Source organism: Embiotoca jacksoni, unplaced genomic scaffold, assembly GCF_022577435.1.
Source record: "Embiotoca jacksoni isolate LCO1_2020_lvr unplaced genomic scaffold, fEmbJac1.0.p SCAF_18, whole genome shotgun sequence".
Taxonomy (NCBI): domain Eukaryota; kingdom Metazoa; phylum Chordata; class Actinopteri; family Embiotocidae; genus Embiotoca; species Embiotoca jacksoni.
The window spans coordinates 5,727,370-5,744,659 of NW_027185318.1; the positions used below are offsets into that span (position 1 = coordinate 5,727,370).

The following is a 17,290-nucleotide window of genomic DNA, read 5'->3' on the forward strand; positions in this document are numbered from 1 at the left end:
GCATGAAAGATGATTAGACTTTAAGTTGGGCAAGTCTCACCTGGAGAACTATTACTTCTGGTTTGACAATGACTGTAATCCTTGATAAAACACGAATGAACATAAAACAAATCCGCATTTTAGAAAGGCAGAGGTTGATCTGGTTAAAAGTGCTGACACAATTTGGATAATTTTACCTTAAACTGTAATTGCTTCTGCTTCATATGTGTTCAGGAGCGAGGTTTTCAAGCGGTGGCCTTCAACAAATATCCTACCTTCTTCGTTATGTCAGTCTCCCATTAGCTGAAAAATCAGAAAATGCTCGGCAACATGATTACTGCAAAAAGTAGCTGAGTCTGTACAGGGATTATTATTATTATTTTCTATTATCTAATGGTCATTCCCTGCAATCCATAGCCAATCTGAATCAGCAACATTCCTGTATGACTAAAAGCGATAAGTAATGAATTAAACTATTGATGAGGTCTTTAGCCAGGGTCACAACTGGCCCCCAGAAGTCAATAATTATCCCAATAAGAATATCTTTATTGCAAAAGTGCATACGGCAGCAAAATCATCCCCACACCAAAACATTCCCCTATGGTGTAATTGCCAGTGCTGGAAATTATAGTTTTCATTAAAACGAAATGTTCAAGGTTATTGATTGCTTAAATAAGACTCAATATCTTCTCATTTCAAAGCCGAATGAAATTGCTTGGAATAGTAATATCACCCAACTATTGTGTGCATTCATCACAGTTCCACGGCTTCATATTGCTGTCCCTCGAGGATTATTATAGCAAAATAAGTGTATTTAAATGAGTGTAATTTCTAGGAACCACAAATCCATGCGGGAACATCTGTATACACAGCTCAGTCGTACTTCATCACTGTGAACGTGCACAATAACCTGAGTAAAGGACAGATATCAAATACAAACACACGTTATTATGGGCCTCCACTTTTAACACTTCTATGATTTCTTTAAGTTTGAGACCGGGATATTTTTTATAATGTGTGGCTCCAGTTTAATACACACAGAGACATAGAAACAGGTTACACACACATTAGATGAAAGTATAGTGGCTGGAAACAGGTCTAATGTGACCCTCTTACAATTATGGAGATGATGATTACCATAATTGCTGGTTAGACCATTTTTATGTGACCTAATCCAGAAGCAAATGAGAAAATTGGACATAATAATAAAGTGAAAATGAACTGAATGTGAAATATTAACTGCATGAAAACTTATAATAAGGGTGCTTACATCCTTCCAGGAACTTGCAGACGAAGACCTGTGCAGGCACGAGTCATCTGAATCATGGAGTAAGGCCTTGCGGGGACTCACAGAACAACTCCCATCTTCATACTCCTCTTCAACTATCTTGGCCTCAACCTGCGGGGAGGGAGAAAAAAAACACAAGATCCCCCTTGGCTAGCACTGTACTGAGCTGCTGTATTGATTTTGCAATATTTATATATTTATGCAGCTTGTTTTACTGAGCATTCACAAGGCTTATTGTGAACAGAAAATTATATTATGATGTGCGAGAAGTATATTCTAGATTCTGTTTGAAGCTTAAAAAAAACATACAGAAAGGTAACGCTTGATGGGAGGAAAATAGGGGGAGAGGATGCTGCTGCAAACTTTCATTTTACATCAAAGGTAAACAAACACCTTGTTGTGATGATCAACTTTTATACGTTTGTTCCTTTCCAATGACAAGCTGGAAAAAGTGTGTGAACTGATTAATATAGTTAGCGGCATACTGTTAAAGTAAATGGAATCCACATGAGGCCGTCATGCTTATTCGTGTTCCCGAGACCTGCATGTTTATCTATGGTAATATTGCATTTTTAGATTGGAATCAGTTTGTACATCCTGTCTGATAAACAGCTGTTCAAAGGCTGTATGCTAAAGACCTCCTCAGGCTGCAGTGCTGTATGGGATTGTGTTTCACCTGATCAATTGGTAGATCCACCTTCAACTTGCGGTCTTCCTGCACTTCCGCTGCCCCTGCCATCTCGCTTCGTTCGTTTTGTGCATTGAACACGCTGCCCTCTGCGAAAAGGGATTAATCACAATTACATCATCCGCTGGCAGTCGCCATCTCATTCCTCTGCACACTCTCCTTCTCCCTCCATCCCTCACTGCCCTCTGCCTTTTCCTCTCCTGTTCAACTTCACAAGAGATCAATGTTGCTGTCAAGCCATTTATTTATTTAGAGTGGTCCCACAGACGAAAGGGCCACAGAAAGCCACAGCTGCCCTGCCACAAATATGGCCAGCCAGCGTGAACTTTCAGTCCGGGGTTAGATGTCGACAGTGACAGGCTTCCCCTTGATGCATGTGAGGAATAGCTCATAGGGCAACGTCACACTGTTTTTTCTCCTTGTAAACAAATTCCTTTTTGTCTGCAGCTGCGGGATCTGATACGGGGTGGAATGTGAATAATGAAACACACTACTGAGCATGGATCCATTCAATTGCCTTCAGTAATTTGATTTCAATAATAAATAACCACGCATAGCAGATTAATCAGTGATAAGAATTAAGGGACAATGTAGAAAAATACATTCGGTTCATATGTTTAACTCAAAGAGGCAATTACACAGCTTTATGTTGACTTTAGTTGTTATTGTTTTCCAGCCAAGCATTATTTTTGGATCTATTTCTAGATTCACGTCTGTTACAAAGAGGCAAAAACGATGAAAGGAAAGTGTGGTGCTTTATCAGATGATGCTTGTGAGCACTAATCAAAGTTACAAAGGGTTCCAAGAGGTGATTTAGTTAAAAAAAAAAATTGAAATTGCCCTATTTAACTCTGGGGACTTTGGAATAATGGCTTATGGGAGGAAACCATGGTATAAATATGATCACGTGTTTAAAATGTGGCAGGGGATCTGCACTCTTACACTACTCTACAAACAACAGCATCACAAGGTCAACAGGTGAAGGTCAAAAAGTCCCTTCAATTCAACAATGTCAGCTGTCTTAGTTGCAACATATGAAAGGATGGCATGTTTCAAACATGTCATGTTATATTATAAGCTATGTGGGACTTGATGTGTTTTTCAAGTCAAGCCACTGTAATAAAAGTACACAGATGGTAACGCAAACACCCCTGAAACAACAACTAAGTTTTACATTTTTTTATTTATTACTCATGCTGAGTATCACTTTTAAACAGCACAAGGAGTTTTTGTCACTTTATGATCATTTGTCAATATGATTAATAACTTAATTTGATTCCCACATCAAGAGAAAGTCAGAGTATTTTGTTTCGCCCCCACATATTATCAAGGCTTTCTAGATACATATTCAACAAAATGGCCTGATTGAATTCATGTATGATTTAAGCCTCCTGGACGGTGTTTGAAGTCTTGTTCTGTTTAATATTCACCGAAAAGACTCGCGTTACTTTCAAAGAGCACGGAGCTGTGTTGTGTTTGGACTTTTGAGAACAGGTTGAAAATCAAAAGAGAAGCTCCTTCACCTGCCAAATGGGAGATTTTCTGTATCCCCAACACTCACTGGGCTCGTATGTCCTTACTTGCACACGCACAGAGGAATGCAGAATTCTGCACTCCCCCGCACGGGTGCCCAAATGGAGCCTTTCACATGCACACCCATACACTGTATCTAAATCTGTCTTCAAAAGCCAACAGGTTTCTTCCTGTCATCATAGTGATGGAGAAGGTGTTCAAGGGGAAAACCACTCAGAGGATAGGCTGGAGGGAGAGACATTTCTATGGAAGTGCTCTGCTTACCCCCCGTCGAGAAGAGAACAGGGTTTCTGGAAACCTGCCTCTGCTGTTTGGTTCTCTCCGGCTTGGCTGTGTGCTTCTTCATCTGGCCCCTGGCTGTGTGCTCAAGGTCCTCTCTAAAGCCTGCATGAGCAAACTACACGGGGAGACAAAAGGCAAAGCAAAACAGGGGCACAGATTAAGGCATATTTTGTCTGTGATTCATCATTGACTTTTTGCTTGTTGTGCAAAGAGGAGAGAAGACAAAACACAAATGGGGAAACTTGTTTCTCCTCTCTTTCCTCTTTTTTACATGTTCCATTGACCTCAATTTTTCATGAGCTGATACGTTTTGCAGCTCCCCTGTTACTCCTACTGTATTGAATTCATCTGGTTCCAATACATCCCATGCACAACCTATCAATCACTGGGGAGCGTGGTAAACTAATCATTTATTGATGAAATGGGGGCAGCCATGAATTTCTAACTGCATTTGTCTTATTTATCAAGCCAGATCAAACAATGAAAATCCAAACAAGCTTAAAGGGAAAGGGAGGGAGTCGTAGGGAATAACTTATTCTTCAGCAGTAGACAGCAGAAGGTTATTGATGGAGAGGGGAGGGAAAAAAAAAAAAGAGGGCTGCGACTCTCATGGTGGGAGAGCGAAGGAGGAAAAGAAGAAAAAGAGAGAGAGAGAGAGAGAGCAGTGGGGAGAGTTCAGAGTGATGTTCAGACAGCAGGGTACACATCTGAATTAATGCTTCCACAAAAGGCAATTTTCTCCTCACAGGCTCCTCATCCCCTCTGTAGGTAGCAAGGTGAGGTATGTCTCCCTTATAGAGAATGAGACACAGAGCAGGAGAGGGAGCAGACTTAATGTTTCTTTTCAGCTACAGTGCTCTTTACTGCAGGATCCCTGGGCTGGCTCGGGGGATAGTGTAGTGATCTCAGGCTTCCACCAGAATACACTTCTGGCAGTGGTGTTTGCAAGCTCACTAACATGGAGTCTGGGGAATAGCAGCGTTGTTTCTTCACTTGTTTGCTTTCTTTAATACAGAGACAAAGTCTGTTGATATTCTTTTGAATTTCTACAGCCGTTAGTGGGCCGAGGGAGAAAAATAAAGCAACAAAAGGAGAGTGAAGTTTGCCTGGTATATTCAGCGAAAGGGAGTTGAAATAGAGTTCACACTCCAGCGCTGTGGTGTCCACAACCACGAGATCAAAGACACACAAAAAAAGAGCGGTGGCACTGTCGCAGTGGTGAGCTCTTAATTCAGTTTTGTAGCCTCAACTCATCTGTGAGTGATGTGAAACAAGTTTGCAATAAAGTTCAAAATCAAATTGCATCTGGCCAATCAAAAATGTAACGGCTTGTTTTCCATGTTGACACCCCAGTGGTGAGATGTAAATAGAGGATATTTAAATCAACAAAGTTGTATCAAGACTGCCTCACTCGGGGAGAGCGGTGGGGAGGGCGCAGGGGGAGGAAAAGGCAGAGGACGAGGGGTGCTGCAGAGCCGGGAGAGTACAGTACAAGCAGCAGCACAACTGGAAACACGGCAGTGGAAAAGCTGAGGTCATCGAGCCTCTCGCTCTGCATTACATATCTACAGTACCGTGTCCTGTGGGAGCAGACAACTGTGTGTATCAGGGGGGCCCCAGACAGAGAGACAGTGAGAAAGAGAGTGCTACAGTTAGTGTGAAGGGGTCTCGGGTGGGGGCTGAGCTGTGAGTAATATGTGGCCCTCTCAAATGGCAGAGAACAGGAGTCAACAAGGGGACACTGTGATATGATAGCCAGGGGAAAACGGGGGTCCCAAACACTCGGACTGACCGGCCTCCAGCCATACTGACTGCGGTATCAGTAGGAGCCACTCCCAGGGCCAGTTCCTCGGTGAGTAGACATGCTGGCAGCAGTGAGGGGGGGTAGAGTTTTCCTCGGGGCATTGCTACAACCAGTGACATCATACATGGAAAGCAACGAAATAGTGAGCAGCAGCAAATCATCGCTGATGTCAGGGAGCGCAGCGATTAAAGGTCTAGTCAGCCCTTCTGGGCTGTTTTCACAGGATGCATCGTGTGACATGTAAAGCACAGCTTAACTTGCTCATTATGATTACTATTATATCAAAGTGCTTTGCTTGATGCACACCATTATTCTCCTTTCCTTTTGTGTCTTTACAATCCTCCCTCCCCCATTAATCTTCTCTTTATGCTATGTCTACCTCAAAAGTTTCCACCTCATCATGTCTGTAAACATCACACTCAGCATATATGCTTGCTTCCAATGGGAGTGCGGTGTGCAGTAGAGTTTCAGTATCCCACTCTGCAGAGCCGTCAGTTTAGTCGGTGGCTGCTTCAGACCAGATGTCCCATTCAGCAGCGAAGAAACGCTCTACCGCCGGTGCAGACAGGACAGGACAGACACCGGTCTCTTACAGTGAGGTTGCACGAGCAAGGTTACATTTTACACAGCCTCAGTGGGCACGTTTAAAAGGATTATTTTACAGGCATTTCAAACCAGACTGCTGTTGTTTTGTGAGGTCAAACTGAAATTAATGATGGACACGACCCTATAAATGTATGTGTAATCAGCAGGCTAAACAGCTGACAGATCAGAAGAGAGCTGGTCATTTGTTTGTCGCGTGTCTTTCCTCTCTGAAAGGTCCTTATTAACTGGTCAGATCATGTTTACAAATTCATGAGGGATCAGAGAGAGAGAGGCGAGAAAAGTAAAATGCGGCAGCATCATGTCTAGTGAATGATTATAACTACAGCGAGCTGGTGGATGCAAAACACAGCCATAGCTCTGTCTCTGTCTCCACCTCATGGTACTAAGTGAAATAGCAAAGGCTCCGGTCTTAGCTCCTCATTCATTACCTAACGCATCACTAATACAAAGATTGATAACAATATCTTTTGTATCTATTGTTGTCGCCCTGGATGAGTGTTAATGTGATGAAAAGATCTTATAAACTCCTATAAACTAATATATTACTAATAAATATTCATCTTGGTTATGAATATAAAGTTAGTCAACCACACATACATACTAGAGGTAAGGCGAAGGGCATTTTTCTCCATCTAAAACAATTGGCATGTGCCACAGTATTGTCATCTTTCATGGTTAGAAAAATCAGGTGCCAGACACATTTCTCACAGGGGAGCCCCCCCATCTCCACCTCAACCTGCTGAGTGGGCATGTTCTCATCTTCACCATGTGATTTGGTGTTCATCTCGAGCCCGCAGCAGCGCAATCCTCATATGGATTCAAAGCATTTCACTGTCTACTTAATCACAATACAAATTGTCCCGGTTCTGGTTTGAATAAGAGATATTTTTTTGGGGTTGTTTTCAGTGAGTGAAGTCCCCCCGGTGCATATGATCTGTCTATGAGGCTCACTGCACTTGATCAAGTGGGCCAGTCTGTCTCTGTAGGGATTACCCATCAAAGTGGAAAGCAACGGTAACTCAATGCCTCCTGCAGACAGTGATTGATGATAGTGCTGTTTCATAACGAATTGCGCCCCCACAACAAGACTCGCACGTGGGAAATGTTAATTGAAATGCTGTGTGTGCAAAGATACGCTTTTCAACTGTGATTCTAGCGAGGTTCTACAGCAATAAACCAGAGGGAATTTAGGAGGAAAAAAAGTGTAACAACTTAGCAGGCTGCAAGAAAGTGAACAACCAGATGGTAAACTGCATCCAACTCTAAAGCTATAGTACTCACCGTATCCTTTGCACGTCTTTTGTTTCTAATGGCAGGCAAGATGTCTAGGCTGCAGGGAAGAGAAGGAAAACCGATATTGACAAACACCTTTCCCCTTTCTTTTTCACAAGAAAATAATGTTCCAGAGCTTATTCTCATATAAAAAAAAAAAAAAAAACATATTTGATTGTCCAAAGATTACATGTCTCATACTCTTTAATGATATGTCTCCGCTCAAAGTCCCTCCAGGGGACACATTGGTCATATGGCAGAGCTTTAAACTTCTCTGCACCAACCGCAACGTAGTGCTGGTTGTTGTGCAGTTCAGTGGGACCGCAGACAGGCCGTCCATCTAATGTGCAGAGCCTGAGAAGCCAAAAAAAAAAGAAATATCACAAACTGGAGCAATGTTTACCAATTGTTTCAACTGTGCTTAATATAGGCCTAAGTAAATACTTGGGCCTTTTATTATTTATTTATTTATTTTTTAAATCCATCAAAGCAGCGTCTGCATAATGAGCAGTTCTGGATGATTTCCACTGAATACATCACAACCCGACACGGTCCCAATCACGAATTAATTAGAAAAATCCTTCCACTCTCCTTCCCACGCAACATTTTGCTGCATTTAAATCGACCTGAAAGTCTCCACTTATCATATTTCCCTCCATGTGAGGGAAGCTGATACTCTGCTGAGAATCAAGAATCATGTTTTATATCAAAAGGATAAAAAACATGTATTCATTGGAATCTGATCATCTTTCCTGTACACATGATGCTGAAAACTCCTCATGTACTGATGTAGGACATTACCTGAAAACAGCACCAGTGCGAAGGCACACTTTCTCTGTCACCATGGCTAAAACATTGTCCCAGCTCCTCAGAGTATACTTTGGGATGCGCACTCGAGCTGGAGGAACCAGCACTTCTCCGTTGGTGAAGACACTGTGAGACAATGCATGAGACACAGAGATCACTGGAAAAATAAAATAGTATCTGTCATTGCACAATACGTCAGAGAACATTATTAGTTTGACATTGTGTTTGAAATCAATACTCACTTTATTGTGCAGGACTCATCAGTATATATCTGCCACCGAGCAGAAACCATTATTCTGCTGTGAACAACAGGTCGAATCTGAAAATTCACATAAAGAATGAATGAAGTGTTTTTTCAGCGTGTCTCTCCAAGTTGATATTAGAAAATGGGGGAAAATGTAGACCAGTGATTCCCCAAAGTCCAATGCAGCATGGAGGACTAAAGGAATCATAAAAAAAAGCACATTTAAGAAGCTGGAAATAACATATTTTTGCATTTTTTTTTTCATTAAAATAATAACTCAATGGGATTATCAAAATAGTTGAGGGGCAATTTAATGTCAATCAGCTGATCGGTTAACTAATTTCATCTTAAAATGTGTCATAACAGGATGAACACTGGTCTTACCTGTTGTTTTTTCTTCTTTTCTGGCCTCTTGGTTGTTATCTCACAATAGCTGGAAAGCATTAAAAATATCATGTGTGACTGAAACCAGGCTTCAGATGTAAAAAAGAAACCTAGACAGCTACTGAAAGGTGATGAATATATACAGAAGCCACCAATGGATCAGCTAAAACTAATTAAAATATAAGAGACTGCTTTTACAGCTCCAGGTCGTTATTATTCTAACTAGAGTAGTAAAATATTGGGTCACATTAAACCACTACGGTACACTGTAATCTTGAATTTAGACTTATCTGTAAAAGTGAGATATTCAACCTTTAAGCACTTACATTAAAGAAGCTGAAATACTAAACAGATTTTATGCACTATAGCGTGCCAATTTATTCAAATGCCTACGTAACAAAAGGAGAAAACATGTCACAAAATCACTGTATGTGTGCACTAAAACAGGTTGATTGTTCATGCACCGTCTTGGCTCAGGGAGGAGTTTGTCCTCAGGTAAAGTGAGCTGACCTCCAAGCTATATTACTAACACTTGTTTCAATATCCCCATTGTGATTGTCATTGACATAATGCCTTCCCTAGCCCTTTAGTCTAACCTTAACCCTCATCCTAACCTTGACCTAATTCTAACCCTAACCCAATAACTAAGTCTTCAGTCTCAAAAAGCAGACTCTTCTTTGGGGACTTCACTTTTTGTCCCCACAGTGACCCATGTCCTCATGGGTTGGTGTGCATTCAGGTTTAAGTCCACACCAGGATATAAAAACATGTACACGCACACACACACATCTTTCAACATGATACTTACTCCAGCCTTTTGAACTGCTCATTTCCGGCTGCAACATAAGCACTCCCATGCTTCAAGTCTTCCAGACATTGAATTTTGTGGCCCTCTCTGGGAGTGTACAGCTTCCTCACGGCGCCAAACGGAGCCTGAATCCCTCCGGTCAAAGAGGTCAAGAAAATGTCAAAGGTCGACACCTGCCCCGGTTTCACAACTATTTTTCTTCCGAGAGAGAAAGCGTCTCCGTTCCGGAAGACGATTATTGTTTTTGTCGGTGGCAGGTCACCTCTCCCCGTTGGGCTCGGCATACTGCGGAAGCTGTTTTAAAAACAAAGAGGGGTGTCATTTGGTGTCAAAAGTAAAATGTGTCGTGGTGAGCTGTGTTGAGCCTCCACAGTCGTAACTGGAGATAGCATCTGATATGGAAACCAAATCTTCCACATGAGGGGAGTAGCATCAAGAAACGTATCCACCGTCTCTGTTGTTGTTGTTTGCCAAGTCGCTCTTTTGTGTAGCCAACAACCAGGCAACCAGTGGAGGGAAACCAAATGGTTATATCCTTAGTTAGCCAACATTACATTGCAACATAAACGTATTACGTTTTTAAGTGGCAATAGATCATTTTGACACATTTGGAAAGTGAAAGACTTCAAAACTACTCTGCAGTAAAAGCTTTGATACGCTACAAACAACTACTGTCCTATTAAGTAAACAGCTTCCTGCTTCAAATAAAGTGGGGCACATTCTGCAACAACTCTATTGGCTCACCTTTAGCCTGGTTTTGGCCCACCAATGTAGAAATACATATAAAACTTCATATAGAATTCGGATAGAATTTTTTTTTTTAGAAGTAAAACTTTCCTTGCTTTATTGTCTGGATAATGAATGCAGATGTTGATGAGAGCCGGTAATAAACACCCATGTTAACCAACAAAGCCGAACTAACATGGTTCCAGTTAGGCTACCTTACACCTAAACAACACTTTTCACCATCCTCTTTTTCCATCCCCTCCTCTACAATCTTTCATTGCGGATGATAGACAATACTTTGTTTTGCACATTTGTCAAAAAACAGAAGTATTTCTTTCCAAATTGTTGCTTTAAGCCAAATTCTAGTTAATCTATTACGAGCTCGAACTCGTACTCATTACTACAGTACAAATTATATTTCCATGGAGGACATAGAAGAGACTATGACATCAGGTACAGGGTGTTTTTCCATTTCATGCACTGCAGACATATCTCCCATTTGCATATCTTTTTTTCACCACAGACCGTCTGCCCATTCACTGTTAGACAGAGCTGTCCAAACTGTTTACCACAAAGGTAACCAGAGATTGCACCAACAATGGCACCTAATTGGTTTATGCCAGACAACTCCTGGTCAATTAAATGCATAATTCATCTCAGCATTAATTATTCATTTCTTAAGGGACTGGTGCTGCGCTGTGCTTTATTAGGAAATGCATCATGCATATTCAAATTCCTCTTCTTAGAGGGACGCAATAGGATATCATCTCAGCTGGGATGCCCATCCTAAAAACAATAGATGCCAGGACTGTAAGACATCTTCTATTAATCACACTACTAAACCACAGAGGTCTTTCAAAAATGAAAATGTCAAAGTAATTTAAAGGTATATAATGTCTTTGTTTTGTCATTCAGCAAAAATTATGCTGTCACATTTTTACTAAATGTAATCTGTTATTTCAAACTCTCTTGTGTGTAGACAATACACTATCTTTGAATAAGAGTCATGTCACAGGAAAACTGTCAGTGTTAATTTGATGTAGTATGAAAATCAACACTATTCCAGTGTGTTTAGTCGACAGTGTTACACTCCATCACGCCCCTAACATAGATTTCAAAATTGTATTCAAAGCAATATGAATATGGCAACCCCACAGCTGCCCAACCTTAAAGTTTAAGTAAATACCCCTTAAGGTATAACACAGGTGATCTTCCAATATAACAATAACACAAACTGTGGTTGGCCAAAGACTGCTGTTGTCACAATCTTAATCAGGAATGAGGTCCAAAAGGCATGACACAAAGACACGAGGGTGAGCCAAACAAAAGAACGTTACTTACTAAAGAGGTTTTACAAACGAATGGTCCAGGAACTTGAAAACACTCGGGGCAATTGAGAGTCCAGAGAAAAATGTTTGTTCCAAATACATGACTACACACAAGTGCTTTGATACAAGGAACCAGACTTTTCTGAAATTCTGAAATTCACAATCCAGCAGTGTGCAGCTGGGGCTGATTGAGGAGCTGTGTGCAGGTGAGGTGGGTGTGGCCAGCAGGAGACCAGGAAGAGACCTCTGGTGGGTAGAGTGACACAGTGACACGAGGTACAAAGGAAGTAAGAGAAGGGGGGAGATGCAAACCATGACAGCCTTGTCAAGTGTAGAAACAGGGAGAAGCTTTTTTTATGAGTTGCCTTTGACACTCTTAAAAGTCAGTGATAACAGTTTTTAAAACTCACATGTGTTACAGTAGCTATGTAATCACACTGCTGTGGTGCCTCAGATAATACTTGTGAGCATGCTGTGTTTAAAGCCAGATGAAGCTGGAGAGTGACTGTTGGGAGGATGTAAGGTGACTTGGATATAATTGCACTGCTCCCAAGATAACACGAGACACAGACTTTGTTCATCCATATGATTTTTTTTTATATATATTGCCAAGGGACATTTGAATACTGCAGACAGACACCTTTTCTGTTGGTGGTGGGCTTGTGTTTGGAAAAAAAAAAAGGCATATTTTCAGAGCTGCTTTGACTTCAATGCTGTACATATTTAACATCCTTAAGCAGATCTACCATTCGATAGTATTTGTGTGGTGTCACATAACAGCTTCGACATGTGTCAATATAGAAAAAGCACAGTTTTAACAAAAAAAAAAGAAATGAAATTGCATTTAGCTGCTGCAGTTTCATCAGAGGTGTTGTTAATGATAGTGTTAATGCTTTATCTTTTGCATTCATGACAAGTCAAAATGTCTGCTGGAGCAGCAGTAATATTTACAATGCAGTACAGATTTTCTCCACCGGGTGAGGCTGTCTTTCACTGCTGGATTTGATTCCACTGCAGCAGTAAATAAATGCAAACAGCTCAGGGGCAGAAAATAATGTCCAGACAATATCTCTGTTTTATAAAAATGTTCTGTGAATGTTTATTGTACAGCAACCACCACATTACTTATTACATTAATATGAATGTAAAATGCATGCTGTATTCTATTTCTCTGATTAAAAGCACCCAACTGGAACCAGAATCTGTATTTTTATTGTATATGTTTCTGCACAATCTACAACCCTCTGTATTTTCCGTAATTGTCTGTGGCATTGTTAGAAACATAGCTAATTGCATAGTTTGCATAACATGAAAAAAAATCACACTGTTAGTAAAATTCCAACAGAAGTCTGGCTGTTTTGTGAGTTCAGAAAATAAATAGCTTATAAACTCATAAGGAAAATGAAAATAGTGGAAAATATAGTTGCACAACGTCCATGCCATTTGGTCATCATATTTACAGATGGGAGATACATCTCAAACAATACGAATAAATGAACTGTTGCTCCAATATGTTTGTCCATGCTTTTAGCGGTCTGTTCAGACTGAACTCAGGCACTGTCCTTGTCAAATTCACAAATGAAGAACATGGTGGGATGACAGGCAACGTCTGTCCACTCTCCAGTGCCCACCATCTCAGTACAGTCCTCATCATCGTAGGCGTTATTGGGCTCTCCTTTTCTCCATTTGCTGAACGTGGTCATGGGAGAGCGATCCACGTAGGTGAACACGCCCTCACGGTCGAGGTCATGTATGCCGATGTAGACTCTGCTCAGGCCTGCTTCCGTTATGTACCCTGCAATGGCCGCGTTGGCTCCCTCATCCTTGGGCATGGCCAGGTGCCCTCCCCTCGTCTGGCAGTAGACCTCGGCGTCAGCGTAGCGCTTCTCCTCCTTCACCAACAGATAGACCTTACTGTCTGTCTCTTTTATGCCAGCAACAGCTGCAGGGGAGGGCAGTGCTGAAAAATGAGCACTTGTATTTCTATAAATTTCACAGTGACATGCCCACCATTTGCAGTATTATAAGTGAAAATAGCATTGATTAAAAAAAATACTAATTTGGAAAATGAAATGTAAAAATGTTTTCAAAACATATTTCTGTAATGAATGCTAAGATCATACCATTTTTAATGAATTTCAGTTCTGAGGAGAGCTGGGCCACAAGGATGTCCATTTCTCCAATCATCTTTCTCATTGGTGTGCACTCACATGGAACACCTGCTAAGGCAGAAATGTAGAGGATTACCACACGGCTGGCTTAATTAATTTACAGATTCCACCAAATGTGTCTCTCTAATCCTGCAATAATCTGTTTGACAAACTGAATAAGATGATTTGATATCTCACCTGGCTCTCCGTTAGGGCCCTTTGGACCAGGGTCACCCATGTCTCCCTTGACCCCTGAGACAGAAATGTAATTACTCATCAACCGTACAACATACTTATCCATATAATTAATGCATTTCCAACCGAATACGCATGAAGTGCATCTCTGCTAATTGTTGCACCTTTCATTCCACTCGGGCCAACTTTTCCATAACGTCCCATAATGCCTTTCTGTCCTTTAAAACCGGGTTGGCCTGTAGAGAGTGTCAATGATATTTTTTTTTTTTATGTGCAAATAGTTTATAAATCCACACATGTCTCAGTCTAGACAAAATCCCTGCACCTAAAGAAACCACAAGTTAAAGAAAAAATGAGAAAAACTCTGAAGGTACATTCATTACAATGATGAATAACTGCTTTCGAGAACATCATCCACTCCTCATTAAGGTCTTCAGTAAACACTTGTCCACAGCACTGGATTCCACAAATCATTTCTCCTCCAACCTCTCACCCAAATGTAAACACTTGGTCATCTCTGGACGGCCTGGTAGTGATGTAACAGCACATTATCAGCTCAAGAAATGTGATCTTTACCCCTGTTCTTGTTGTGTTAGCCATGAGAAAATTAGTAGATGTACACATCTGGGCCCATGGCAAATGTTTTTACCACCATCATTAAGTATGTTCTTCATAAAGAATAACATTTTAAAGAAATACACATCAATAAACTGAACAAAACCAGTCCCCAATCCCGGGTCTTTGTTGCAAGCGAAAAAACGGTACCAATCTCTCCTGGAGGGCCGACTCGTCCTGGTCTCCCAGGGGCTCCTTTTTGTCCTTTGTCTCCTGGTTCTCCTGTTTCAAAAGAAGAAAAGAAGATACATTTTTTTTTTTGTTCAGTTAGTTCACTTTAAACGTGTTTGATGTGCATGCAAAAAAAAAAAGCATAAAAATCGAGATGCCTTTGAGTCCAGGGACCAGGATCTGAACAGTGCAAGGCTCTTCTGTTAAGTGTTGTCCGTACGATGTCTGTAGTAAAGTCATCATGGCAGACATCAGTATCATTGGCAGGAATAGTTTCTCTCCTCTCATTCTTCCGCATGGGCAGGTTGGTGGGCTATACTGCACAAACAGAGCAAATCATGAGAAAACGAATGATTAAGAATTATTTACAGTATAAATACAGTTTGATATATCCAAGGAAATACAATGTTTAAGAACAACTACAATGTAGAAGAGCCATTTTAACAGCAAAAAAGTAATTCTAAATGTTTATCCTGCAACTCTCAACATGTCAACATCCAGTTTTTTAAAGCAAGTGGGCTCCTAAATTCTGGAGAGAGCAACCACTCCCTGTTATTAGTCAACTTACTCTTTTACTAAGGAGCTATTCAGTACATACAGCATGTATTCATTTATTTCATAAATATCAAATAAGAACCAGATCCAACATTTTCTTATTCTTGGAAATATTTGAAGTTCCAAAAACTTTCACCACATTTGAAGCTGTAACTAGTTTAATGAGATTAAGATGACAACATTGTTTTGAACCAACTCATATATTTCCTTTTTATGAAATAAGGCTTAATATAAAGACGTTAAAGCCACATCCAGAATTGTCCTTGGATTAATAACAGATACACTCAGTTTTGTAATAAACCTGGCAGCATATATTTCTGCAATATTACATTTAAAAAAAAAAAAATCAATTTCATTATAGATCAAACATATATAGTATTTCAAAATCTGAATTGCCTACCTGTTGAAGTATTTTCCAGACAGCGGTAAAGAGTAACTGCCAACTTGTACAGATTTGCAGCAGCTTTGAACGCTGGATGTCCTACAGAAACATTTCATGTTCCTCCACAGGCACCACAGAATGTGTGCGATAGGACATTTATAAACAGTTCACAGATAAAGTCCAAAGCAGTTGGGGCCCTGCAGATAATTGGCTGGGAAAGCAGTGGAGTGATTGACAGTAGAGGGGCCTGATAAATACACTTACTCAACTTCATACTGCTATCAGATCATTAGAAGAGTAAATGAATTTCCAAAAGATTTCTGGTTCAAATATTAATTTAATAACAATGTAACATTTATCAAAACAAATGACTGTAGGATTACATGTGCTTCACTTTGTTTAGGGTGCCTGAATTCTTTAATAAAAACAACATTTTGAAATGGATTGTATGATGGTGGCTAATGCATTTCATTGTAGATGCTAAATAGTGTCTACTTAACTTAATGTATTCTGTGGTCCAATGTAATATGATTATAAATGAATTTACTCTGTGTTTTGTAGAGTGCCTGCCATGTCCACCATGTCCACCATGTCATATGATTTATTTCAAATCAAAAATTAATATAGCATAGATACCCACAAATAGACAATGCACGAGATTAATCATACAGTAGACATCAATATAGAGATAAAAGCACGGCTTTTTCTCTGATGAGAAGTTGTTCCCAAAACTTATACAAAACCGTCACCGAGGCTTCAATCATGGAGTTATTTTTTTTCTATCAGTAAAGATTAAGTTGTCGTCTGGGGTGTGTTTCTAAGGAAAAAAATGTTTAATGTGTAATTAATGTACCTTTCTTCTGTAACATGTCACAGATTTCGAATCTACAATGTTAATATTTCCTGGCATGATTGCAAGTTTTGCCTAATTCATTGTTTACTCGTGAACTGTCTTTGCCACATGTGATTTCCCAGAGTGCATTGGTTCCTTCTGATGATCAACTCTCCAGAACATCCTTTCTGTGCACTAAATACTTCTCGTTCTTCCTGTAAGTCAGTTTCTACTGTTTAGTAATTGGTTTGGGTTTTGGTTTCAGACATGCTAACTTCCCTATGAGACCACACGAGGGAGCTATTGTCCATGCAAGCACAACAGGGACTCTTCAGATAAACTATTGGTCTGGGTATTAAATGTAAAATGTATCAACCTTTATTTATTTGCAATTCAAAAGTAAAACATTGACTCACACAGCACATGATCAAAATGTTTAATTATTTTTACGAATAATTTTTAGGAGGATCCTCATAAAAAAAAAAATTACGTCAGCACCTGATACATATGGTGATATAGTGGTTGTCTTTTGTTGTGCATTATTGAGAATGTCTTGCAATTACTAACTTGGACTTTTAACTTCAACAAAAAATGTCATGTTAGTGCTTACATGCTGTCATCTGGTATCAGTAATCTGATAC

The 17,290-nt window shown here is 40.2% G+C and overlaps 2 protein-coding genes across 4 annotated transcripts; both read right to left on the reverse strand.

Annotated features, from left to right (window-relative positions):
- Positions 1–260: 260 nt before the first annotated feature.
- Positions 261–9,979, reverse strand: LOC138199668 (doublecortin domain-containing protein 2). The gene is made up of 10 exons (XM_069151805.1): positions 9,696–9,979; positions 8,888–8,936; positions 8,502–8,578; positions 8,254–8,385; positions 7,654–7,806; positions 7,462–7,510; positions 3,753–3,885; positions 1,944–2,044; positions 1,250–1,378; positions 261–282 (listed from the first exon to the last, which is right to left on the reverse strand). Exons 1-10 carry the CDS (start codon positions 9,977–9,979, stop codon positions 268–270), a joined length of 1,122 nt encoding a protein of 373 aa, XP_069007906.1. The 3' UTR covers positions 261–267.
- Positions 9,980–12,362: 2,383 nt separating this feature from the next.
- Positions 12,363–15,931, reverse strand: colec11 (collectin sub-family member 11). 3 transcript variants are annotated; one of them, XM_069151806.1, is made up of 7 exons: positions 15,836–15,931; positions 15,039–15,198; positions 14,860–14,931; positions 14,259–14,330; positions 14,098–14,151; positions 13,873–13,968; positions 12,363–13,709 (listed from the first exon to the last, which is right to left on the reverse strand). In XM_069151806.1, exons 2-7 carry the CDS (start codon positions 15,166–15,168, stop codon positions 13,300–13,302), a joined length of 834 nt encoding a protein of 277 aa, XP_069007907.1. In that variant the 5' UTR covers positions 15,169–15,198; positions 15,836–15,931; the 3' UTR covers positions 12,363–13,299. The 3 variants fall into 3 exon arrangements, with proteins under 3 accessions (XP_069007907.1, XP_069007909.1, XP_069007908.1); XM_069151808.1 differs by having other exon boundaries at positions 12,363–13,691; positions 15,836–15,910; XM_069151807.1 differs by having other exon boundaries at positions 15,039–15,193; positions 15,836–15,880.
- Positions 15,932–17,290: the final 1,359 nt, after the last annotated feature.

Excerpts from the sequence above, each read along its gene's own strand:
- colec11 (XM_069151806.1), bottom strand. The coding sequence starts at position 15,168 with ATGAGAGGAGAGAAACTATTCCTGCCAATGATACTGATGTCTGCCATG. Across the intron at positions 14,932-15,038 it reads CCTGGTCCCTGGACTCAAAG|GAGAACCAGGAGACAAAGGA; the intron begins GCATCTCGATTT and ends CTTTTGAAACAG. Across the intron at positions 13,969-14,097 it reads GGGCCCTAACGGAGAGCCAG|GTGTTCCATGTGAGTGCACA; the intron begins GTGAGATATCAA and ends CTGCCTTAGCAG.
- LOC138199668 (XM_069151805.1), bottom strand. The coding sequence starts at position 9,979 with ATGCCGAGCCCAACGGGGAGAGGTGACCTGCCACCGACAAAAACAATA. Across the intron at positions 3,886-7,461 it reads AAAGACGTGCAAAGGATACG|TTTGCTCATGCAGGCTTTAG; the intron begins GTGAGTACTATA and ends CTCCCCGTGTAG. Across the intron at positions 1,379-1,943 it reads TGGATCTACCAATTGATCAG|GTTGAGGCCAAGATAGTTGA; the intron begins GTGAAACACAAT and ends CCCTCCCCGCAG.